This window comes from Acomys minous (genome assembly GCF_964271855.1).
Source record: "Acomys minous genome assembly, chromosome: 4".
Classification (NCBI taxonomy): Eukaryota; Metazoa; Chordata; class Mammalia; order Rodentia; family Muridae; genus Acomys; species Acomys minous.
This window is the reverse complement of record NC_140486.1, coordinates 125,363,374-125,389,026: the sequence shown is the minus strand read 5'-3', so window position 1 is coordinate 125,389,026 and position 25,653 is coordinate 125,363,374. Positions and strand designations below refer to the sequence as shown.

Genomic DNA, 25,653 nt, shown 5'->3' with positions numbered 1-25,653 from the left:
CTGCTGTGCAGGGCACAGGCTACACACAGTTTCTGTGTGGTCTTAAGATCTTGTTACAAATTCTATTTTTCCTGGTTGTAATTTATATTTCATTGAATTTTACTGTCTTTAGCTACCTCAAACATTCTGTGAAATAAGCTGGGAGCAACTGCTGATTAACAGTGGCTACAAAAATAAATAAATAAATAAATAAATACATAAATAAAAATAAATGTGCCTACAACAAGATGAAAGCCTTGCAATGAGACATTTCATATAGCCAGAGCCATTGGAGGTCTGACTAACCACTGAAGACAAAAGCTGAGTCACCCAAAGCTGTGGCATGCCTCCTGTGATCTTTAAATCCCTCCATGCCATCGTGCCACTGGGCTGTCTATCCTAGAAATAAATCTGAAGCTTTTGAGCACCAGCACTTTCACACATCCAGTCAGCTACTGGACTCTGTGAAAAATGAGATGGACAGAGAACATTCTGCGGTGTTCTAATCCCAAGTCAAATTATCCAGCTGGCTTGACACACCGTCACAGCTGTGGTGGGTTAGGGAAGTGGGAGAGCGGCAATATTCCCACAGATCAGCCAGGAAGACCATAAGAAATGACACGTTTAAATTAGCCTTTCATACTCCTAAGGAAAACAAAAGGCCAGAAGTTTTCTTGATATGGGTAGACAGACAGTGCTTGTTTTATTCCCCATCTCCTGAAAACTGAAGGCACTTGCACTAATTATCCCATCATCATAAAAGCATAGTATGACTTCTAAAATAGAAACAATTATGGTTTAATTCCAAAGTACAACTTTCTAAATTATAATGAGCAACCACTAAGTTAAAATGAGACCTCTAAATTGTATGCTGTCATCAAATGCTAAAAGGTACATAGGAATTAATTTCTGTTGTTAAGTTAATCCACTAGTGAAAACTCTTAATTAACCTGTGGTATAACCATATCTGTATAATCTTAATTTTTTTTTAAATACAAAAAAACCACAGAGTTTTCACCCTAACATAGAGATCTGCCCTAAAAATATTTCCAGTTAAATTAAGTTATATCATACAAGCACAAGTTTACAAGTGAAAGGTGATAGTAAATACTCATTGCATCATATAGGAGAAATGATCAAAAGGTCTAATCCTGTGTTTACTTACTCTTATTAGATATAATACAAGAATCAAGTCCTTGAAAACAAGATAAAAATAGCAGTCAAATTAATTACAATTAAATACTGTCTACATAACTATACCCAAAGCCAGAACAGAAACGTCTCCCAGTGTTGTCATGATGATCTGGATTCAGCTTGCTTTTGTCAGGCAAGCATAAGTGAACAAGCCGGGCCACACACTCTCAACAACACGGTCAATATGCTTCCAGTAATTGAGTGCACTTCAGTGTCCTTACATAGGACGGGGACTTCAGGCACGACTGTCAACACCAAGTCATATGACAGGTCAGGCAGTTCACTGGCTAAACATGTAGCAGAACAAGATTTTATTACTACTGCTGTTCAACTAAGAACACCTACTCGGTATCTAAGAGAAGGTAAATAATGTTGTGTCTCAGTCTATCAAAGGGGTTTACATGAAATGTCAATTTGAGAAATATCAAAGTGAGGTCAATTCTCTTATAGGAGAGCTACACATTCAGAAGAAGGAAGTCATTTTGAGGCTGCCATCAGTTCTAGACATACAGATCTGACATACAAGCCAACCCATTCATCAGAAATCACTATATTTGGTCCAATATTGTCATAAAATAAAACAAACGGGTAACTCCAGTGTGAAAAGGAAGTTTAATTCCTCAATTCAACAGATACTAAAATAAAGCTTATTATATGATTGGATAGCTAATAAACACACTAAAGAACCGTGCTTAATAAACAAATAGTAAATAAATAATATCTAATAAGTAAATAAATAGTAAAGCAGCAGCTTTGTGTTGACTGTTAGGAAAAGGTCAGAACTAAGCAAAGTGCAACTACACAGAGTCACGCTCCTACCCCGACTCAGGGTGCACTGTTCTCATCTCAAGAGCAACAACGTAAACACACAAACCCTCGGCTCACCGAGAGCTTGCCCTCTTCTGCTGCCCTTCCCGCCTTCCCCACTGCCCTTTCCTACCCCAAATACTACCTGTAATGTCTCCTACTGAACAGAAAAGAGGGAGGGAGGGAGAGGAGGAGTAGGTGGGAGGAAAATTCCTAGATACAGATAAGATACATAGTTATAGGTAGGCACATAGACACAGATGATAGAGACAGACAGACGATAGCTATGTTTAAATCTGGATCTGGCACATGAGTGAACACACATGATACCATCTCTTCCCCCATTGCTCCTGCTTGTCCTCCTGCCCCATAGGCTCCTCTCAATAACACAGTCTAACTTATTTTTTATAATGTTATTCATAAAACACTGCTTAAGTAGTCATTTTGGGGAAAATTAAGCCTTACAGTTTTTACTATTCTCAACTAAATTGAATATATACATTATAAATATTAATTTAAAAAGTTAAAGAATACAGAAATTTCACTAATGCAACTGAGGAGCATCAACAATAAGAACTGTGCACCAGATATATTCCTTCTTCCTAAAATTACTGTAACACATTTAATCATCATCAGTCTGTGGAATAGCCTATGTAATTTATAAAACGTTATCTTATTACTTTAAACCACAAGTAATATACAGTTTTTCCTTGGAAATCCCCACAAGTTTTCAATGAAAGTCATACTAAAGTTTCATTTCCGTTTGCTTTGGTTTGAGATGGAGTTTTGCCATGTGTCCCACGAGGTCTTTAACTTCCCACCATCTAGCCTAAACCACACAAGTGTGGGAATATAGGTGTAATACCCACCACTTGTGGAAAATTTTTATTTTGAATTAAATATTTATTAAAGGCATTGCTTAAGAGACACTTATAATTACTATTTCAGTTACTGAAAATAAATTGATGACAATAAAACAGCACTATTTAAAATTAGCAAGGTAATATCATTGCTTATAAATCATCATATAAAAGGTGTAAGAAGAGGCTGATGGTGTCAAAAAGTGTTTGCATTCTTAAACTTTATTAACGATTTTCTATGAAATGCTGTTTATTCAATTTAGTGATAAACATATCTTCTCTTTGATAACAAGAATTAAACTCCAAAGGATCACAAATTTTTAAAATCTGAGTTTTTAAGTTATAGCTGTCTACTGGGAAGAGTTGTTATCTGGCAACTTGGATAACTACTATGATAGTACCAGCATAAGTTATATGCACATTAAATTACTTAAAATTATTTATAAAGTATTATAATCTAAGACGGTCAAACCATTAGTAATTAAGTAGCCAATTCCATACTCATATGCAGGCAAAGAAATATTACAAATCATAACCAAAGGAAAGATACAAGGTTTTCAAAAGCCAAGTGACAGAAATAAATGTGAATTCCGCTGAACGAATACGTATGTCCAATAGATATCAAGAATCATAAAGCAGAAGAAAGAATCCCATGGGCCTTTGCTACATGTGTTCAGATCCTGACAGGTAGGATGATACTGGAGAACAATCTACAATTTCAATGTGATGTATATCAGCAAATTTCAATTAGTAACAAAAGCAGCAATGACTACAATAGTCAAGTACTGCAAATTCATTTCTATGTTATTGCAGTTTTAAATATGGCCTGTGGGGACATTTGAATTTATTCAGTACATTAGTTTTATTTTAACACATTATATTATTTATATAATTATACATTATTTATAAGTTATATATCATATATAACACATATTTATTATTTAATAAAACATAAATTGAAAAATAACTAAAATGTCAACTACAAATTCTTTATTTATAATTCCTCCATCTATGAAGTACATCGAGCTGTCCAGAGAAAACAAAAAAGATATACATCACAATTTTTCAAGTGTTTCACTCCAGAAAATTTGGCCTGAATAGTTTCCCCTGGTGATGTAAAGGGACTACTCTCCGCATAGTAGATGTTTGGCAAGCTCTGGACAGTATCTACTGGTCAGTGCAACACAAAACTGCAGAGTTCTGCCAAATGCCCCAGTGAGCAAAACTGCCTCCTAGTAATAATTACCCACGCATATGACAGATACATGAAATAGACAGATGGGTGTGTAGACAGAGAGATCTGTGGATGGACAGGTAGATATACTGATAAATAATAGGCATTAAACAGCTAATAAAACTTAAATTAAATCAATTTTAAGTTCATAAGTCTGAATAAATTAAGAATCAAAAGATTCTAAGGTAAGTCAGTTTTAATAAGTACATCTCCAATCTAAGGCGAACAGGTTCACGGTTCTTAAGAAGCAGTCAGGGAGAGCCGCTTCCTCCTTCTGTCTGAAACTGATGCCCTACCTTCCTGTTGACTCCCAGGGATGAACACAGCTGCAGTCTGCCCTCCAGTTCTGAAGGCAAGAGAAGAGCTTTCTGTCCTCTGACTACAGACGCTTCCTCAAGTGCTCTGCAGGTGACCTGAGGTGACTGACAGCTAAGTCTGGTCTGCATTTACACGTGAGTGTAACAGGACCTGCATGTCTACAGGAGCCACGGCCGTTACAGCAGAGCACAACTGGCTCTGCTCGCTCATTACCCAGACAGTCCTCTCTCCGCGCCCTGGCTCCAGCGCTTACCATTGATGTGACGGACCGTGCATCTTCTTCGTAATTCACCACGGGAGGTGGTTCTTTCCCATCATTTTCTTGTACCTTTTGCTCCAGTAGTTCTTTCTGGGCCGCACACTTTGCCTCAGTGCATCTCAACTGCTGGACTGACTGTTTCAACTCTTCAAGTGCCTGTTTTTGGCCCAGAAGAAGCACAATGCTACAATAGAATAAAATAAATATACATTATTTCAACTCAACAAGTAAAAGCAGTAATGAAAATGTCTGTGTTATGTGCCCATGTGTATGTCTGTGTGTGTATGTGTTATGTCTATGTGTGTGTGTGTCTGCATGTTATATGTCTGTGTGTTATATGCACGTGTGTGTGCAGATTATGCTTTTGCAAGCTTTCATTTTTCTTCTCAGCATGCTTTTAGAATCATAAAAACATGAGAACAGATTTTAATAGCAATGTTTGCTGGATACTTGAATTAATAAAATGAAAATAAGTCACTCAAGACATTTTCAAGTAAATTATGATTTATGGCACTTATTTTCTTCTATACATAAACCATCTACCTCACCAGGAGCTAGGCTTATGAATATAGGCCCTAAACTGATTGAAAAAAAATTACAAAATAAAAATAGTGAATTATTTTCAAATCTCAAGAATTGCATGTTTAAGGTATGATGTGTGTGTGGAGTAAAAGTAATAAAATTAAGGTGATGGTCTCAATGTACTCACAGAGCTGTGTACACACATGTGAGCTGGGTGTTTTGATCAGGGACCACTAACATGGCAGGATCAGACTTGACTGCGACTGAGGGAACCTAAGTCTACAAATCTTTCTACTATAACCAACATGGAGAAACAGATTTTCCCATGTTTCCTTTAGAGAGTTGTCCCTTGGGGCTCCCCGCAATGGGAATTTCAAAGTAATTTCCCCATTGTAAGGCCACCAGGAAAAAAACAAAACAAAAAACAAAACCACAAAGTGCCGGCAGGAATGTCTTTACAGTGTATGATACTAATATCTTCAAAAAAAAGGGCACCATGCACTGCGGTAAGTTATTAACAGATAAGAAACACCAGAGTGAAATCAGGGAAGGCTTCAAGGATAGAGAGTGAGGCTCAGAATCTGATTTGAGTAAACACAGAGGACCACAGTAAGTCACTGAGTTGTGTGTCCACTGACAACTGAATAAACACAGAGGACCACAGTAAGTCACTGAGTTGTGTGTCCACTGACAACTGAATAAACACAGAGGACCACAGTAAGTCACTGAGTTGTGTGTCCACTGACAACTGAATAAACACAGAGGACCACAGTAAGTCACTGAGTTGTGTGTCCATTGGCAACTGAATAAACACAGAGGACCACAGTAAGTCACTGAGTTGTGTGTCCACTGACAACTGAATAAAGACAACAACAGTAAGTCACTGAGTTGTGTGTCCACTGACAACTGATGTTTTGAGAACTCAGCTCCAGTCTAACTGAGTAGGCCATGGTAAAGAATGCTGGTCTCAACTACAGTTCAAGGAATTTCAGGGAACAACGTGAAGTGGGGAGAGAGAACTTATGATGGAGAGCATTTGTAAAGATCTAGACATGTCCAGAAGACAGACTGCTCTAAGCAGGAGAGTTTACGCGGTGACAATCACCATGCACATCATCCTCTTTCAAGATCTGTACCAAGTTCTTAGTAAATTCATGCTGGCTTGGTATTAGTTGGTAATTGCTTTTATTTTTTTCCAATAAATTGGTACTTCTAATTCTCCGAAAAATCTATTCAGAGAATGTTTATTTTTAAGATAATCATTTTTGTTAAAAAAAAAAAAAAAGAGGAGACCCTAGAAAAGATTAAATCTACTTACACATTTTAAACTGGGGGGTGGGTCTTCTTAACACACACCAAAAGCAAAGTACCACAGAATCACAACAACTGTGACAACAGTAAAAGAAATGATGCTACATATATCAGGTGAGAGGTCATCACTTTCACACACATTCGATTATTCAAAGAATGATTTATCACATGCATGAAATATTAAAAACAATATTCTAAAAGAATTGTTATCAATAGTCTTACATAAAAGCTATCAGAAAATGTAAAAGAAAATAACCAGAAAAAAGGACTGCACAGAGCAAGAGGAAGGGAAATAAGCTTTGCAATAATGAACATGAAACTATATATAAAGAATAAGAGTTGCAAAATATAAATGTTAACCAAATAGCCAAATAAAAATCTTTAACTGTGTATTTACAGGAACAAACTCACAGAGACTGTGGGAACACACACCGGGCCTAGACACACTCAAGCGAGATGGGGGCGGGAGGGATGGGAGGTGGGCTCCGGCTCACGCCTGACTAAGAAGCTATCTGCAGTTGATACCCATTTGCAAAAGAAAAATTACTTTTCACCAATAAAATCTCACTGAGTATACTAATGACACTCCAGGGTAGGGCCAACACAAAACAAACACAATGGTATTTCTGTAGAAGACAGTAAAATAACAGTAAGAATCTCAGGAAAAGTCCTATTATTAACCACCTAAAAAACTATAATGCGCTTAAGTCTATGTGTTTTCAGAGCTGGCAATCCAAGGTCCTACCTAATCCAGGGATAAGCTTTTTCAATTTTCATTCAGAAAGCTGCAAATATTAGGAAGTTAGAGGCACATATTAAATCCAAAGATTTAGTTTCAGACCCTACTGCATGTTGACAGGACAAATAATTCCATTAAGTAAAAATCCATTAGGATTCTATTATTTAGAAATAACTCAGAAATATGAACATATAACAAAAAAATTTTAGTATTTTTGAAGAAATGATTATGAAGATAATGAAGTATTACAAAAACAAAGATAATGATTTTTCTTAAAAAACAAAACAAAACTCACTATATTGCCCAGGTTGGACATGTATGGCCACACCTAGCCTTAAAAATAATTGTAAGTTCATGTTCTAAACTAGAGCACAAATTATTCAAATTATTCTCATTACATATGTGCATTTAAATACAAATAGATATTTAGATCTATATGTAAATAAATGATAGATAGAAATGTACCGGCACATTCTAAGGACAAGCCCAGTAAATATTAAGGGAAAAACCATAAATGTATCATCATGGAATCCCATTCAGAACATTGGCTTAGTAAATGATTTTAATATATAAATATGAAAACAAAATTCAATCCACTAATTTCTGAATCAATAAGTTAGCAGTAACTGTTCTGTCATATAAATGTACTTCATATTTAGTTTTCATATTATGCCCTGAAGCTAACCCTAAGAACTCAGGGAAACTAAGGTTGAGTGATCCGGTTCCCTAGGACTCACCCTGAAAACCTGGCCGTACTAACTCTTCTAAAAATTCTATAAGCCCGCAAGGCCTCCGCAGGAGGGTGAAGTCCGAGGCCAGCCCCAGCCCTGCCTGTGGGTACCTCTGTTCCAGGCGGCCCCGCCTGGTCGGGCCTCAGCTACAGGGCTGGCAGGAACCATGTACCTCCCGCAGGCTGAGCAGTCAGAGCCTGAAGCCCGCGGCCAAACGTCCCAGCTCGACCGAGCAGCCAGCCTGCGGCCATTAACGGCACACGCCCTCACGCACGTGTGAGGCAGCACCGCGAACTGAAGGTGATGAAATTTTCAAAGAAAAAACAGAATAGGAGGGATACCAATAAGGAAAGAAGAAACACTGCGCAGAAAAACCTGTGAGATGTGATTAAGAGACGCAGAAAGAAAGCTGCCAAATTCCGCTGCCCCGTTACAGGCCACGGCTAGTCTTTGAGATTCTTACTTCTACAGTAATGGGACAAAGGCTGGATATATGTGAGTTGAAAACTAAGTGGTAATTCAGAAAAGGAGTGAGAATTACTACTAAGATGAGTTCAAACTCAAAGACGAGAAGGCAAAGTGTGAGCAGGAGACAGCGAGAATAGAGAAGGCTTTCCGCAGCGGCAGGAGGTACTACAGCGGAGCGACACTACAGCACTGCCGCAGGTGTCGCCCTGAGTAGCGGACCCAGCACGTCAAAGACGGACAGGGAAGACTGGGGGTTTTGAAGTCACTACTTAGAGAGCCTAACGACCCAGCTGGGAGGAAAAGGTAAAATACAGCATACAAAATAACACAAAGTTTCTGGGAAAGTAAAAGATGGCAATACTTTACAAAGCCACAAGAAACAGGCTTAGAATAAGTACGTTCTACTGTAAAAAGTCAGCATTGAGGATGTGTACTAAGGGGGAAAGTGAGTAAATTCAGGCATCTAGCTCCCCAAAATAAGGACAAAGTCATTTAATGCTTTACGCTCCCCGCCGCCCCCCCCCCCCCGTGGTACAGAAGTTCACCTGCCGACTACAATAAAGAGAGATCAGAAATTTGACAGAAGCAGGGAATATTTGAGAATTATAACAAAAAATAGGAGCAGGAGTAGATCAGAGAGATCTAACACATCACAAAATCCTTGAGAGCCTTGAGAGCTCAAAGCAGTTGTGATGTTATGAGAGCAGGAAACACTGCAGTCGGGACTAGAGAAAGCACACCAACATACAGTGATTTCACAACTATTAGTACAAAGAGTGAGGCACAGGATGAGCAGAGGGTGCAGCTCTTAAAGCACCCTCCATGCAAACATCAGAACTTAGGTTCCAATCCTAAGCACCCACATAAAAGCCAGGTATGTTGGTGAGCATCCATAACCTCAGACCTAGGTGTGGGGCAGGGAATCACACAGATTCCTGGAGCTCATTTGTCATCCAGCATACACAAAGTAATGGGCTCAGGGATTCAGTGAAGGAGTCTGACTCAAATAATCCAGGATACTCCAGCATGGGGGGTGGGGTGGGGGGGTTAGGTTAGGAAGATGGCTCAATTTGTAGACTCCTTGAACTCAAGCATGAGGTCCTGAGTTCAATGCCCAGCATTCACAAAAATAGGTTATTGCCAGTGTTCTTGGTTGCCCCCACTGAAACGTGATAATGTGACCGCGTTGCTAAGGACACCACATACTTGGATCATAGAACATGGAGAAATCAATCTGATACTGGCCTGTGCCCTTCCTGCTGTCTAGCTTCCTAGTGCAACATGATACTTTGCAGGCTGTTGGAGGAGAAAAGCTATCAACAGTCTGACACAGCTTTGTGAACCTTGTAAACTACATAATGACCGATCTGACAAGATACACCTTTGTGTGCAATGGTGGCATGAACGTATGGGGATGACCAACAACTCTAACTGCACATAATACCTGTTCTACACGAGGACACTCGGGCCTGGTGCTATAACCATGAACAAGAACCTGTGGCTGACAAGGTCACAGGCACTACTACCATGAGTCTACTAAACAAATACAGAGCCTAATAGACAAGCATAGCTCTTCTTTATGCAGGGCACTTTGCTAACATGGAGACTAACAACCAGTCAAAGGGCAGAGCTCACGTGAGCGTGGAATGCTCAGTCCTAAAGGGGACGGTTAGATCACACGCTTCCTCCACAAGGCTAGAGAACACTGCAGAAGAGGGGATGGAGACACTTTAAGTCAGGCGCCGGGAATGACTGCTGCAGAGCAATGTCCTTTGGACACTCGTGCCCTGCAGCAGCTGTGGCTGCACAGGATCAAGCCAGTCAATATCCAGCACGGAGAAGGAAGGCTGCATGCCTCATTAAGGAAAAGCTGGCAATGATGGCTGCTGGGGAAGGAGGAGGCAGTCTTCTTCAGCAGGTGGTGGGCTGTCGTGGGGTGGCACCCTACAGCTGTGAGCATACTGGCAGCAGGGACTGAGTGGGTGGCAGGGGAGAAGGAGAAGAACAGGGACATGTAGTCAGGAGGGCATGAGGTGGTGTGGAGGGGTCAGAGAGGAGGCCACAGTGTTAGTGTGATCTTAGTACACTGTGGTCATGCATACGATTGCTAGAGAATAAATTTTAGTACAACTCTAAACCCTAGCATACAAGCACCTATAATCCCACTGCTGGGAGACAAGAGAATCCCTGGGGTTTGCTAGCCAGCCCATCTAGTCAAATCATCAAGGGACAACCCAATGAGAGGCCCTGCCTCTAAAAATAAGGCAAAGAGCAAATGAGGAAAACAGCTGACATTGAACTCTGGCCTCCACACACATGCACACACTCTTGTACCTGCACACATGAACAAGGACACACATCTACCAAAAAAAAAAAAAGATAGAAACGTACTAAGATAAGTAAAATCTGAAGACCCAGAAAAATATTTTCAAGTTAGAAATCAGTAATACATACACCAGGAAAGCAAAAATAGCAAAGTAAATCTGAAGCTGATTTTTATATGCAAAGTATATTAGTGTGATATAATTAGTTTATTTGATTGCCTTTTAATATAACACCAGCCAATTTCTAGATAATACTTCTCTGTCTCCCTTTTTACAAAGGGATTTCCAGTACATCTCATTAAAAAAGAAAAAAAGACGTTGAGAAACAAGGCAGCTTTTAACAAAAGATTCATGAGATAGTTCAAACTGATAAAACACTAAGACATCTGATGGTGGCATTATATTTACACAGACAGGGCCAGTTTTCTATGACATATCTGTCTTAGTCAGGGCTTCTAATGTGGTGACGAAACACTATGAACTAAATCAATCTGAGCAAGAAAGGGCTTCTTTTGCTTACATTCCAAACAACTCTAGCTTGCCCCACACTAACCATTAGACATGACATTTTACAAAACTACAGAAACAGTTTTCCGGAGTCATATGGAATTCCATCATTTTTACATGAAAACTTCCATTTCTGGAAATGCCATGCCCATACTAGCGTGTAGCAAGTATCTCTGTAAAAAATGCACCAATTAAACTATATTCTTTCAGACAGTTTTTCTATTACTCACTCAGACTTCTTTTCACAGGTCTCAGAAGATTCTTCAATCCTCTTCTCCAGCTCCAGGACGGCCTCCTCCTTCTTTAGGAGAACCTGCTGTGTCTGTGTAAGCTCGTCTGCTAAGGTCTTCAACCTGGAGGCATGGGGCATCGCTATCAGTCAACACACTGCATCAACCCAAACACCACACAAGCATCTGAAGCTGCAAAGCCCAAGACAGCAGTGACTTCAATCTAATCTAAGGTGAAATTTCAGTTCCTTGGTTGCATTAGCTATGTTTCAAATGCTAAACTGAAATGTGGATGCTTTATTTTTTATTTGATGGCACAGAAAACATTTCCGTTTTCAAAGTGAGCATTCAGGAAACTAGACGTAACTGTCAGTGTAAGGGTCAATGGACTGTGGGGGAAGTACACAGCTATGAATAAAGGCTGTGAGCCTGGGCAGGAGAACTAGTGCTCCTGGGAAGTGTTTGTCTCAGTCTTATTTCTTTGGAGACAGGGCTTCTCTGTGTAGACCTGGCTAGCCCTAAACTCACTCTGTAGACTAGACTTGCCTCAAACTCAGAGACCTGCCTGCCTCTTGGGGATTAAAGTACAACACACCCTGCTAGTCTTATTTCTTAAAATGGAAAAAAAATGTTAATCGAAAGTCATAAAGATAAAAAGAACTAAACAAGTGAGTATTTATCATGTCCCAGGCAAAGTATGCTTTGGTGAAAAGATCACACTTTTTGTTTTCAGATAAACATATAGCTGCATTCTGGCTTTGCTCATTTATGTGAGACTCAGACAATTCTTCAGCTTACATCATGTATTTTTTATCTATAATTCTAGAACTTAAAAAAATACTGCTTTATTATCACTGTTTTTAGAGAAAGCTGATGTAATGTACTTCATATATTGTAAATTAACTGCATTTTGGTAGGCTAAGTGGTAATCAGTATGTTTTGCATGTATTACCTTATTTCTGCTTTGTAACAGTCTTCTATAATAAATATCATTACATTTATTTATAGAAAAGAAAATGAGACTCAGTACTTTGGCAGTTTAAATTGATGATGAACTACTTCTATGTTCACATATTATTCTGAGTTAGAAGTAGCCTCTGTATTAGATTCAAAAATAATTTAATACACAAAATTAATATGTATTCATGGGCCAAATGATTTTATGGCTGCATAAAATGGATTCAGCCCTTATGCAGATATTTCTAACACACACACACACACACACACACACACACTTATTATATCATATTAAAACTTATCTCCAGACTTTCAGAACAAGATGTTGAGGGAGGTTTGAGTAGGAAGAGGCAGAAGCAATGAGTAAACATCTCTTAGAAAGATGTGCTTGCCTCTGGTAGGTAACAATGACTACCTACACTCTTGTGGGTAACTTGTTCCCACAGTTCCTTGTTGAACAGTGGTTCTCAACATGCCTAACGCTGTGACCCTTTGATACAGTTCCTCGTGTTGTCATGACCCTCAACCATAACATTATTTTCATTGCTACTTGATGACCATAATTTTGCTGTTATGAATTATATTGTAAATTTCTGATAAGCAGATAGTCTTAGGCAATGCCTGTGAAAGGGCAGCTTGACCCACAAAGTGGTTGCAACATAAAACAGAATTCCTAAAACAAACTCAGATTCTTGAGTCACTGTGCTTGCTTGGGCTGACTCCTAGTGTGTGGAGTGTGCGCCATACTTCTCTTCTCACTTTTAATAAAGCTATGCTACTCGTCCATATCTTTTCTAATTCATTGTTCAAGAAACAAAGAATCTAGATTCCATGTCATAGGACAAACGAGACCCCCAGTAACAACACAAAGTCCAAAGAATACAAAAAAAAAATCAAATGATCTCAGTCTATAGAAATGTAGTTTTACTTAAAGTAAGGGAGATAAATTAAGACAATTGCAGTGCAAGTTATAAGCCAAAGCCCCTGACTGCAGAAAATCTCTTACAAAGAAGGGAATCTATTTTTTGTTTAATAGAAACAACACAAGTAGAGGTTCATCCAGAAAAACTTGGGGATCTGCAAGGTCAGACTATGGAAGAGACTCCTCACATGACTGCATGAACAACATGGGGGCAGCAATGAAGAAAGCATATTTCAAGGAGAGGAGAGACATAGCACTCTAGTAATCAAGGGAAACAGGAAAAACAAGCAGCATGAAGAATAAGGGAGCTCAAAGGACAAGCATCCCCCCACTCCCACCAGAGCTGCCCAGCAGAGGCAGTGAGGAGAACCCACGGCCTTACAGGCTGCAGCCCTACCAGGGGACAAACCTACACCTCCCACAAGGCTTAACTCTGTCTCAAAATGACTCCTGCATGACAGGATAGCATTTGAAAAGAAATCCAAACCCACTGCATGGAGTACCATCTCCGAGTGTGGCAATGAGGTGACACCTAGAGAAGGCTCCTAACCTCAGGAACCAACTACTCAGGGCATCAGAATGGTTAGGAAATCACAAGTCAGGGTTCCTGGGGCCACGCTGCCAATGTGTCAGGGACAAGTCATAGTTGTAAAATGTGGGGGACAGATTCTGTCACAAACCTAACAAAAGGTTTAAACAACAGAGAGTGAGAACCTTAGAGGGAACGTCAGGCAGGTGTCTGCCCTCAAAAGAAGCGACAGCAACTGCCTGTGCTTCAGCATGGGCACCTCTGAGCTCCAGGCTCTTCCCCACATTTTTCCCTAACAGATTGAGTGTCTTTGGTTTTATGTTGAGGTCTTTAATCCTCTTGGACTTGAGTTTTGTGTATAGTGATAAATATCAGTCTCCTTGAATTTATCTACATGTCGACATCCTGTTAGACCAGCACCATTTGTGAAAGATGCTATCCTTTTTCCATTGATTAGATTTGGCTTCCTTGTCAAAAATCAAGTGGCCATATGTGTGTGGATTTATTTCTGGGTCTTCGATTTGATTCCACTGATCAACCAGCCTATTGCTATGCCAGTACCATGCTGTTTTAATTACTGTTGCTCTATAGTTCAGCTTGAGATCAGTTATGGGGATTCCTCCAGAGGATCTTTTATTGTACAGAATTGTTTTAGCTATTCTGGGTTTTTTTGTTTGTTTGTTTTTCCATATGAAGTTGAGAATTGATATTTCAATGTCTTTAAAAATTATGTAGGTATTTTGATAGGGATTGCATTGAATCTGTTAATTGCTTTTGGTAAGATGGCCATTTTTATTATGCTAATTCTCCCGACCCACAAAAAAGGTAGATCTTTCCATCTTCTGATGTCATCTTCAATCTCCTTCTTCAGAGATTCTGTTTGGATCCCCTTGGTCTCCTTTTGTTGTCTTATTGCTCTAGCTAGAACTTCAAGAACTATATTGAAGAGATATGGAGAAAGTGGGCAGCCTTGCCTGGTCCCTGATTTTAGAGGAATTTCCTTGAGTATCTCTCCAAATGCTTTTTCTGCATCCAAGGAGATGATCATGTAGTTTTCTTCTTTCAGTTTGTTTATGTGGTGAATTACATTGATGGATTTCCATATATTAAAAAATTCCTGCATGCCTGGAATGAAGTCTACCTGGTCATGGTGAATGATATCTTGGATGTGTTCTTGTATTCAGTTTGCGAGTATTTTTACATCAATGTTCATAGGAGAAATTGGTCTGAAATTCTCTTTTTTTGTTGGGTCTCTGTGAGGTTTAGGTATCAAAGAACTGTGGCCTCATAGAATGAATTTGGTAATGTTCCATCCATTTCTATATTTTGGAGTAGTTTGAAGAATATCAGTGTTAGCTCTTCTTTGAAGGTCTGGTAGAATTCTGCACTGAAACCATATGGCCCTGGGCTTTTTTTGGTTGGGAGACTATTAATGACTACTTTTATTTCTGTAGGAGAAATAGGACTATTTAATTTGTTTATCTGATCTTGATTCAATTTTGGCAAGTGGAATCAATCATGACAATTGTCCATTTCCCTTAGATTTTCAGATTGAAGTAGGATCTTATAACTCTTTGTATTTCTTCAGTTTCTGCTGTTATGTGCCCCCTTTAATTTCTGATTTTGTTGATTTGGATAGTGTCTCTCTGCCTTTTAATTAGTTTGGTTAATGGTTTGTCTATCTTGTTGATTTTCTAAAAGAACCAGCTCCTGGTTTTGTTGATTCTTTGAATTGTTCTCGTTGTTTCTAATTTGTTGATTTCAGCCCTGAGTTTGATTATTTCCAGAAGTCTACTCCTCTTGGATGTTTATGCTCCTTTTTTCCCCCCGGAGGGCTTCCAGATGTGTCATTAAGTTGCTTTATAGGATGTTTCCAATTTCTTTATAAAGTCACTTAGTGCTATGAACTTTCCTCTTAGCACTGCTTTCAATGTGTCCCACAAAATTGGGTATGCTGTTCCTTCATTTTCATTGAATTATAGGAAGTCCTTAATTTCTTTCTAATTTCTTCCCTGATTCAGTGTCATTAAGTAGAGAGCTGTTTAGTTCCCGTGTGTGTAGGCTTTTGTTATTTCTGTTGTTGTTGAAGTCTAGTTTTAGGTCATGGTGATCTGATAGGATACAAGGTATTATTTCAATCTCCTTGTTTCTGTTGAGGCTTGCTTTGTGACCTACTATACTATCAATTTTGGAAAAGGTTCCATGCAGTGATGAGAAGAAGATATAATCCTTTCTGTTTGGGTGAAAAGTTCTGTAGATATCTGTTAGATCCATTTGATTCATGGCACTGGTTAGTGTCATTATTTCTCAGTTTAGTTTCTGTTTCAATGACCTTTCCTTTCATGAGAGTGGGGTGTTGAAGTCTCCCACTATTAATGTGTGGAGATTAATATGTGGTTTAAGCTTTACTAATAGTTCTTTTACAAATGTGGGTGCCCTTGTATTGGGAGCGTAGATGTTTAGAATCATGATGTCATCTGGGTTGACTTTACCTTTGATGAATATGAAGTGTTCTTCCTCATCTCTTTTGATTAATTTTGGTTGAAAGTCTATTTTATTAGATATTAAAATGGCTATACCAAATTGCGTCTCGTGTCCATTTGCTTGGAATATCTTTTTCCAACCTTTTACCCTGAGGTAATGTCTATCCTTATGGCTGAGATGTGTTTCTTGAATGCAGAAGAATGTTGGGTCTTCTTTAGTTAGTCTGTGTCTTTTTACTGGAGAATTGAGACTATTGATGTTAAGATATATTAATGAACAGTGACTGTTCAGTCCTTTGATTTTGATGTTGGTTGCAGTAGAGTGTTTGTGTGGTTGTGTTTTTGCGATGGTGTAGTTATCTATTTCTCATGTAATTTTGGTTGCAGCTTGTCACTTTGGGTTGGAGGTTTCCTTCTAGTAACTTCTGTACGGCCAGATTTGTGGGTAGGTACTGTTTGAATTTGTTTTTTTCATGGAATATCTTGTTGTCTCCATCAATACTTATTGATAGTTTCGCTGGGTATAGTAGTCTGGCCTGGCATCTATGGCCTCTTAAGAGTTTGCAGGACCTCTATCCAGGCCCTTCTGGCTTTTATGGTCTCTGATGAGAAGTTGGGTATATTTCTGATAGGTTTGCCATTATTGTTACTTGGCCCTTTTCCATTGCCACTTTTAATAATTTTTCTTTGTTCTATATATTTTGTGTTTTGATTACTATGTGGCAGGAAGATTTTCTTTTCTGATCTATTCTATTTAGTGTTCTGTAGGCCTCTTGTATGTTTATATGCATCTCCTTCTTTAAATTGAGGAAACTTTTTCTTCTATCATTTTGTTGAAAATATTTTCTGCACCTTGGAGTCGGGTGTCTTTTCTTTCCTAAATGCCTATTATCCTCAGGTTTTGTCTTTTCATGGTGTCCTTGATTTCTTGGATGTTTTGTGTCAAGAATTTTTCAGATTTAGCATTTCCTTTGATGGTTGCTTCAAGTTCTAGGATTGTATCTTCTAGTCCTGATATTCATTCCTCAGTCTATTGTATTCTGTTAGAGAAGCTCCTTTCTGTTGCTTGCTTTCTTCTCTAAGTTCTCTTGTTCCTGAAATCAGATGGACCTAACAGAGCCCCATACTTATTCCGCCAAACACAGAGAGTGTACATTCTACTCAGCAGCATGTGGAAGCTTCTCTATAACAGAGCCATGCCAGAACACAAAGAGAGCCTAGCCAGACATGGTGGCGCACGCCTTTAATCCAAGCACTCGGGAGGCAGAGACAGGTGGATCACTGTGAGTTCGAGGCCAGCCTGGTCTACAAAGCGAGTCCAGGACAGCCAAGGCTACACAGAGAGACCCTGTATCGGGGAACAAAAAAGAAAGAAAGAAAGAAAGAAAGAAAGAAAGAAAGAAAGAAAGAAGGAGAAAACCTTAACACACATAGAAAAGCTGAAACAATTACATGTATCACATTTGACCATTATCCAATGAAACTCAAAATCAACATCAAACAAATATCTAGTAAGTGTATAAACTCGTGGGGATTAAACAACTCATTACTGAATAAAGATAGATCAAAGGAGAAGCAAAAATATTCCTAAAATTAAATGAGAATAAAAACAACAAAACCAAACCTCTGGGATACTTTAAAAGCAGATCTAAGAGGCAAGTTTGTATACCTAAGTACCTACATTAAAAAATCAGAAGAAGCACTAATGAATGACTTCCTGACGCAAAGCCAGGATTTGGAAAATCAAATAAATACAAACCTAACCCAAGCCCAGTGGACAGTAAGAAATTGTAAAAATCAAACAACTTAATAAAATAAAAACAAGGACAATAACACAAAGAATCAATGAATCTTTGAGGAGATAAATAAGACTGACAGACTGTTGGCCCAACTAATCAAAGAAAAAAGAAGACCCACATTAACCGAATCAGAAATGAACAGAGAAACAATCCAACAAACACCAATGAAATTCAGAATATTATAGAAGAATACTTTTAAGACCTGTACTCTATTCATTTGGGAAATCTAAACAAAATGTGTGAATTTAATTTCTCAGAACTGCCAAAGTTAGGCCAAGAAGAGACAGACAAGCAACACAGATCCATAACAAAGGAGACTGAAACAGTCATAAAAGCCTTCTACAGAAAGACCAGGCCAGATGGACTCACAGGAGAATTCTACCAGGCTTTTACAGAACTGCAGCCAGCCCTTCTTAAACTCTTCAAAAAAGAAGAAACAGAAGGAGCACTCCCCAACTAGTTCTCTGAAGGCAGCACCCCTCCCATACCCAAACCAAGAAAAGAAGCAGCACAAACGCAAAACCAGACTGATACCCATTATAAACAGATGCAAAACTCAATAAAATACTTGTAACCTAAATACAAGCACACATCAAGAAGAGTATCCAACACGATCAAGTTAACTTTATCATTGAAATTCAAGGTTGGCTCAACATACTTAAGTCATTTAACAAAATAAATCCTATAAATATACATAAGGACAAAAATCACATGACCATCTCAAAAGATGCAAGAAAGACACACTCAATTTCATAAAAATCAGATGGCTATCATCTGTCAAGGTCCCTTTGAAAAACATACCATGTTTTCATGACCAAAGTCCTAGACAGAGTAGGACTGAAGGGAACATGTTCAACAGAATAGACGCTGTATATGACAATCCAACCACTCATGTTACCCTAAATTGGGCAAAACTCAAAGCAATCTCATTAAAATCAGAAATGAGACAGGGCTGCCCATTACCTCTTCCTTTTCAATGCAGCACTTGAAGCACTTGGTGAAGAGAAGGAAATTAAAGGGAGACAAAAGTACAAAAGAACAGGTAAGTTAGGCGTGGTGGCACACACCTGTAATCCCAGCACTCAGGGGGCAGAGGCAGGTGGATCTCTGTGAGTTCGAGGACAACCTGGTCTACAAAGTGAGTCTAGGACAGCTAAGGCTACATAGAGAAACCCTGCCTCAAAAAAACAAAAAATAAAAATTAAAAAAAAAGAGTAAAATTATCCATATTTGCAGATGATATGATACTATACTTAAGAGATTTTTTTAATGCACCACAAGAAAATCTAGAAATAATCAACAATTTCAGCAAAGTGGCAGGGCAGAAAATAAAATCTTAAAAAATTAGTAGCTTTTCTATATACCAACAACAAACTCACTACGAGATCATAGGAACAATCCCACTTACAGTAGCATCAACAACCAAAATATCTTAGAACAAGCCTAGACAATGAGATAAAATGCCTCCATGATAAAAAAAATTCAAACCTTTGAAATAAGATATTAAAAAAAACTATAAAATGGAAGTGCATATGGTTATAGATCACTATAATTAATTTTGTGAAAATGACTACTCCACCAAAAGCAATTTACAGATCAAATGTAATCCCATCAAAATACCCACATGATTCCTCACAGATATAGAAAAAAGAAATGCTAAAATTCACATGAAAACAGAAAAGATCCAGGATACCAAAGCAATCCTGAGCAAAAAGGAAAATGGTATATTATAGAGCTACAGTAATAAAAATAACATGGTACTGACATAAAAATAGGCATATAGACCAATGGAATAAAACAGAAAAGGCAAACATGAGTACTTGTAACTACTGCCATCTGATAATTGAAAAAAATGCAATACACACACACATACACACACACACACACACACACACACACACACACACACACACACACACACCCAGCATCTTCCACAAAAGGTCCTGGGGAAACTGGATGTCCAGGATAAAATTAGACCTGTACAAAAATTAGGTTCACGTGCACAAAGATCTCAACTTGCAACCTGAAATACTAAAGTTGCTAGAAGACACAGGCAGTATCCCACACGCTACAGGCATAGGATAGAGCTTTCAGAACAAGACTACATTAACCTACAACTGACCAGTGGGACCTCCTGAAACTGAAAAATTCTGTACATCCAAGGGAGAGAATCTTTGCCAGCTACACATCTGACAGAGGATTAATATCCAGAATACACAAAGAACTTAAAGTTAAGAAAACAAATAACCCAATTTAAAAAATAGGCTAGGGTTCTAAACAGAGAGTTATCAATAAAAGAAATAAAAGTGGAGCTGGAGAGATGACTCAGAGGTTAAGGGCACTGACTCTCCTTCCAAAGGTACTGAGTTTAATTCCTAGCAACCACACAGTGGCTCACAACCATCTATAATGTGATCTGATGCCCTTTTCTGGCCTGCAGGTGTGCATGCAGACAGAGCACTGTATACATAATAATAAATAAGTCAAAAGAAAGAAAGAGGCCAAGAAATGTCTAAAAAGTATTTATCACCCACAGCAATTAGGGAAATGTGAATTAAAACAACTTGAGACTCCATCTGACCCAAACCAGAACAGCTAAGAACAACAAAACAACAGACCACAAATGCTGATAGGACTGTGGAGAAAAAGGAAGCTCATTCACTTCTGGTGGGATGCAAATTGGCACTGCCACTATGCAAATCACAGGGAAGAGCCTCAATAGCTAAAAATGAAGCTATTGCATGACCTAGCTATAGCACTCCTTGGCACATGCCCAAAGGACTCAACACCATACTTCACAGATACCTGCTCAGCCATGTTCACTGCTAAACTACATAAAAGCCAGGAAATGAAAACCACCAACCAATGGATAATGCAATATATATAAATATATATAAATATATAAATTCATATATATATATGAATACTATTCATCTGTAAAGAAAAATGAAATTTGCAAGTAAGCAGGTGGGTTTAGGAAAGGTCATATTGAGTGACATAACCCAGAAAGACAAACAGCACGGGTCTTTTGAATCTGCAGTTCCTAGCTCCAAATCCTCAGATGTGAGTATACAACATGAAATAATCATAAAAACCAATAAATTATAAAGGGACCACAGGTGGGAAGAAGGGAGGGGACTAGCAAGACATAAGTGAAAAACTGAATAGCAAGGAGGGGACTCAAACTGTGAAGAAGTAAGGGAAATCAATGTAGACAGAGAAAAAGGGACGATGGACAAACAACACCAAGGCTGTTTGATAAAAGTCTCAAAGAATTGTATTAGTTTATATTTTCCTAACATTATACACAATGCATATAAGTGCATGTACACACACACTTTAATATTAAAAGTAGTTAAGTCACTAGAGTTGACAACAAACTGAACAAGAGCCACAGCCCCTCTACCTGGCTTTCTCATGGTTGGCCAGCACAGTTCAAATGACTCCTCAAACAACATAGTTATCAATGCCGTTGTTTCATGGGTTAAGAGTGGGCCGCTACTGCTGAACACACCACATTTAGAACACAGGCCTCAGGTCATGAGAGCTGGATCTGACCTGAAAGCCTTTTCCTGCAGTCTAGCCTCCAGGCCCTAGGGCTTCTAGGACACAGTATGGGGGAAGCAATTAACAGTCCTAGCCAGACACAATACATCTATGCTCCAGGACAATGACCTGCATGGCAAGAAATGCATAAAGATGCAAAAAGTGTGATCATATGGAGGTGGCAACCAAACTGTCCAAGTGGGCTTAAGTCCTGCTCAATAATAACGCCTGGTACTAGAAAACTAGTCAACATCTGGGAGTTAGTGAGGGAATGGATATTAGAAAAGAATCTCCTATCACCACTTTGCCAGACCAGCATAATTCCTTACTATGTCCTAAATTTTATCCTTACAACCACAGATAAGAGTAGCTACTACCTTTCATCAAAGAAGCCTCTCTCCACAGCACATGGACTGTCACAGCAAACCACAACTCAATGCAATAATGAGCGCGCTTTGTTATGGTGAGCCCAGCCCCAACAGGTAGATCTCTGCCACAGCTACTGCATCCGTGGCCCAGGGAACACTGAGAAGGAAGGATTGGAAAGATTCTAAGAGGCAGAACACCAGAGGTTCTGTGGTGAAACAGTCTCTCCTAGGAATGGCTGCATAAGCAACTGCAGTATCAGTGGACCTGGTAACGTCATCTCATGGGGTCTCATTCACAGATAAAGAATGAAAGTCAACTAATGATCCCTGGGGGACTGAGAATTAACCTCCCCTAGGAATGAGCCCTCTTTCTGTCTGTAACCTAAGGGAGCCAACACCCTCCCCCTGACATGTGTGCAGACAAATCATCAACACACATGAAAAATAAATTTAAAATTTTTAAAGATTATCTAAAGAATATCTTCATTTATACAAAAATAATTTATATATGCTTTCTTATATTCTGGAAAAATAAATAAAACTTTTTTGTGAATTATTCCTGGAAGGTAGTAATAGGGATGTTTACAAAAAGAAGGGGGAAAAATCTGATTTCCATGCACAGCCTCTTGTAAGATCACATAAATTTTAACATCTGCATAGATTAATTGGATTTTTTTCTAGTTAAGCAGGGGTTTGAGCCCAGGGCCTTGCTCATGAAGGAGAAGGAGAATGTAATATTATAATCTCAAAAAAAATATGTAAAAGATTTGTGCCATGTAATCAAAAGTCCTGTGACGCTGTAATTATATTTAAAGAGATATCAGAAAATGTTATTTAAGCCAATTCAACCCCTTTTCCTTTTTGAAATAAAAGTCATAGTTAAAATAATAGTATTGGAAATTTAATGTAAGAAACAAAAAATAAAAATAATTTGATTGGTCATTTGATTGTGTCCAAGCGTGCTCGTAAAATTAAAATGGTGCAAGCTCATGGTAAAAAGGATATTGTTATGTAAGTGCTAACAACTTCTTGTCCACAAGAGGAGTTTTAGAATTCTGCATCTTTTCACACAAGTAAATATTTAAACATTGTTCAGTTGGACTAAGTTACTAGCTTGGTGGTAGAGTGGCTGCTTAACATATATATGTACTTACATATATTCTGAATTAAAGCTGCCCAGTCTATAGAATGTTACTTGTATGTGTACTTCCCAGGGCGCTCACTTCGCACTGGCCAAACGATTGGCATACTGTTCCCTGGAAAGTCCGCCCCTTCCGTTCCCAGCTTTCCCCCATTGCCTGCAGTTCGTTGGTAGGGTTGAGGCCTGAAGGACTTTTCTCTGTCTGCTTTGTCATGTGCACTGGTGTCACAAGATGACTCTAATTGGCCAAGCAGTTACACATTTCTGTTTAATATGTTCAAAGCAAACTCACCCTAACCTACTTCCACCCCAACAAATCCACATAGTTATTTTAAACAGTTTTCTTTAACCTGCCCTCCTAACATCTGTCTTGTAATTCTTTTACATTTCCCCAAAGCTCTCAAGTCACTAATTCCCAAAGTATTCCTAGAATACAGCCTGACAAAATTTTAGTTGTGTCCAACTAGAGACCTAACTTAATATCCTGCCATATAAGTCATAAAAAAAAAAATAGTCCACAGTACCTGAAAGTTGGTCATTTGAAATCCTTTTTCTCTTATTTTGACAAAAGAAGTATGAACTGATAACAAAAATAAATGAAATGCTGTAGTGCAGCAGCATGTGTGGCACTCGAATGGAACTGTCATTGTACAGTGCCAAGCACATATCCTTGTTGTCACAACATAAGTACCTGACTCTACTGCTGAGAAACATGGTTGCACAGCAATACAATTTTATTTGTGTAGCTTGATGGTCTAGTTTCACATGATTTTTTATGTGACCCAAAAGATAACGCTTTTGATATTTTCAACGTTTTAAAATGTTAATGTCATTCTTAGCTCGTGGGCTGTACAAAAACAAGCAGCAAAACAGATTTGATTCTCAAGTTTTATCAACTCACTGCTAATTTGGATTCTACAAGATCCAAAAGAATTAGTTTTCTACATAATCAATTACTATTATTCAGTGAAAGCAATATACTTACATTCCATCATAAAAGATAAACATGTTCTAACTCTAATTTCTCTTTTAAAATCACTGGAAAGCACAAAGCTTTGGGTTTAGGTCTTACTTTAGATCACAAGATTCAGTATTTTACACAGTTTTGTAGAACTAGTATGTAATATTGATAAATGTTAGTATCCTAAGGAGACGTCACTAAAGATCAGGAAATACCACCAAAAGAAATAAATGTGTTAACTATACTGCTGACCAGAATTGCTTCTTGGATGGGTATGTGAATGTTCATATTGTTTGTAAATAACTTCTGATTTTAATTTGCCACGAACAACTGGTCGGAGGTAAGGCTATATGGAACAGCAAGCAGCACTGCCTTCACCATCCTGCCTTGACTTCCCTCAGGGTGGATTATAAGCTGGACTTGTGAGCTAAGCAAGCCCTCCCTCCTCAGAGTTGCTTTCAGGCAGGTCATCTGTCACAGCTACAGAAAGTAAACTGGAATAGTGGTAGAATGAAGCCTGAATTTGACCCTTAGCATTGAAAATACACACACATATATATACACACAAAAACACATACACATGCGTGTCTATCTTTAACTCATATCCTAAATAAAATACTGTTTAATTAAATGTAGATAAAGTTTTGCCTAATAAAGATCTAAGTAATTAAATCTGGTACATTATCACAGACTTATTATCCTTAAGTTATTGGGTATGGGGAGAGTCACTGCTTCATCACCAAATTTACAAATGGTGATTTGTTGAGATAACTGATTCTATTCTCATTACACTCTGAGAAGCAATAAAACAAATGAGTTGGCCACAAAACCTCTGCTCACAAGCTCTTGGCAGGTAGTTATTTTTAGTATTACCACATTCGATTTCAGTAGCTATATTTTCATTCTATTTGCTATTCATTAAAATAAATGATCAATTTGGGTTTTGACTCCTTGAGAATATTACTCATGCAACTTTAAATATCCCATAAGAGACTTTGATGAGTCAATAAGTTACTCGGGAGACAGTAGCGATAACCAACCATCAGGAACGATGGATGTGCGGTAAGGAGTCTCCAGCAGTTACAGCAGTTCTCAAGCTCAGCACTACGGAGATTGTTGCCAAAAATTCTTTTTTCTAAGAGTCTGTCCTTCACATGACAGAATGCCTAGCTGTACGCCTGCCCAACACTCCTACCTGTCAAATGTCCCTCAACTCCCCATCACTCTGATGTATGGGACACCCATTTACTCACCTCCCTCAACAGTAATCAGGCCTCTATGATTCATGAGGCTTCATCATGAATAGGTGTCTGGAAGAGCGTGTGTTAGTTCCTTCAAGTCTACATGCCCCCTTTATATTTCAATCCGCTTTCTAAGAGCTAATCCTCCTCTCTACCACTGTAGTACTCTAAATAATAGATTAATTCTATTATATAGGACTTTTGTCTGAGCCATTAGAGGGAA

At 38.5% G+C, this 25,653-nt stretch overlaps 1 protein-coding gene and 1 long non-coding RNA gene across 12 annotated transcripts in view; one reads left to right on the top strand and one right to left on the bottom strand.

Annotated features, from left to right (window-relative positions):
* FER (FER tyrosine kinase) overlaps positions 1–25,653 on the bottom strand; it is a 298,017-nt gene that overhangs the window by 183,391 nt on the left and 88,973 nt on the right. For all 11 annotated transcript variants that reach the window (XR_014778440.1, XR_014778441.1, XR_014778442.1 and 8 more), the window contains 2 exons: positions 11,484–11,606; positions 4,646–4,835 (listed from right to left, as the gene is read on the bottom strand). Coding sequence is in view for 8 of the 11 variants with exons in the window: in XM_084778109.1 (XP_084634235.1) it covers positions 4,646–4,835; positions 11,484–11,606 (313 nt within the window). In the remaining 3 variants the exon portion in view is untranslated. The remainder of the gene's footprint in view (positions 1–4,645; positions 4,836–11,483; positions 11,607–25,653) is intronic.
* The window catches only part of LOC311595434, a 54,463-nt gene continuing 40,394 nt past the window's right edge, over positions 11,585–25,653 (top strand). Inside the window, exon 1 of the long non-coding RNA XR_014778443.1 lies at positions 11,585–11,716. This is a non-coding gene — a long non-coding RNA (uncharacterized lncRNA). The remainder of the gene's footprint in view (positions 11,717–25,653) is intronic.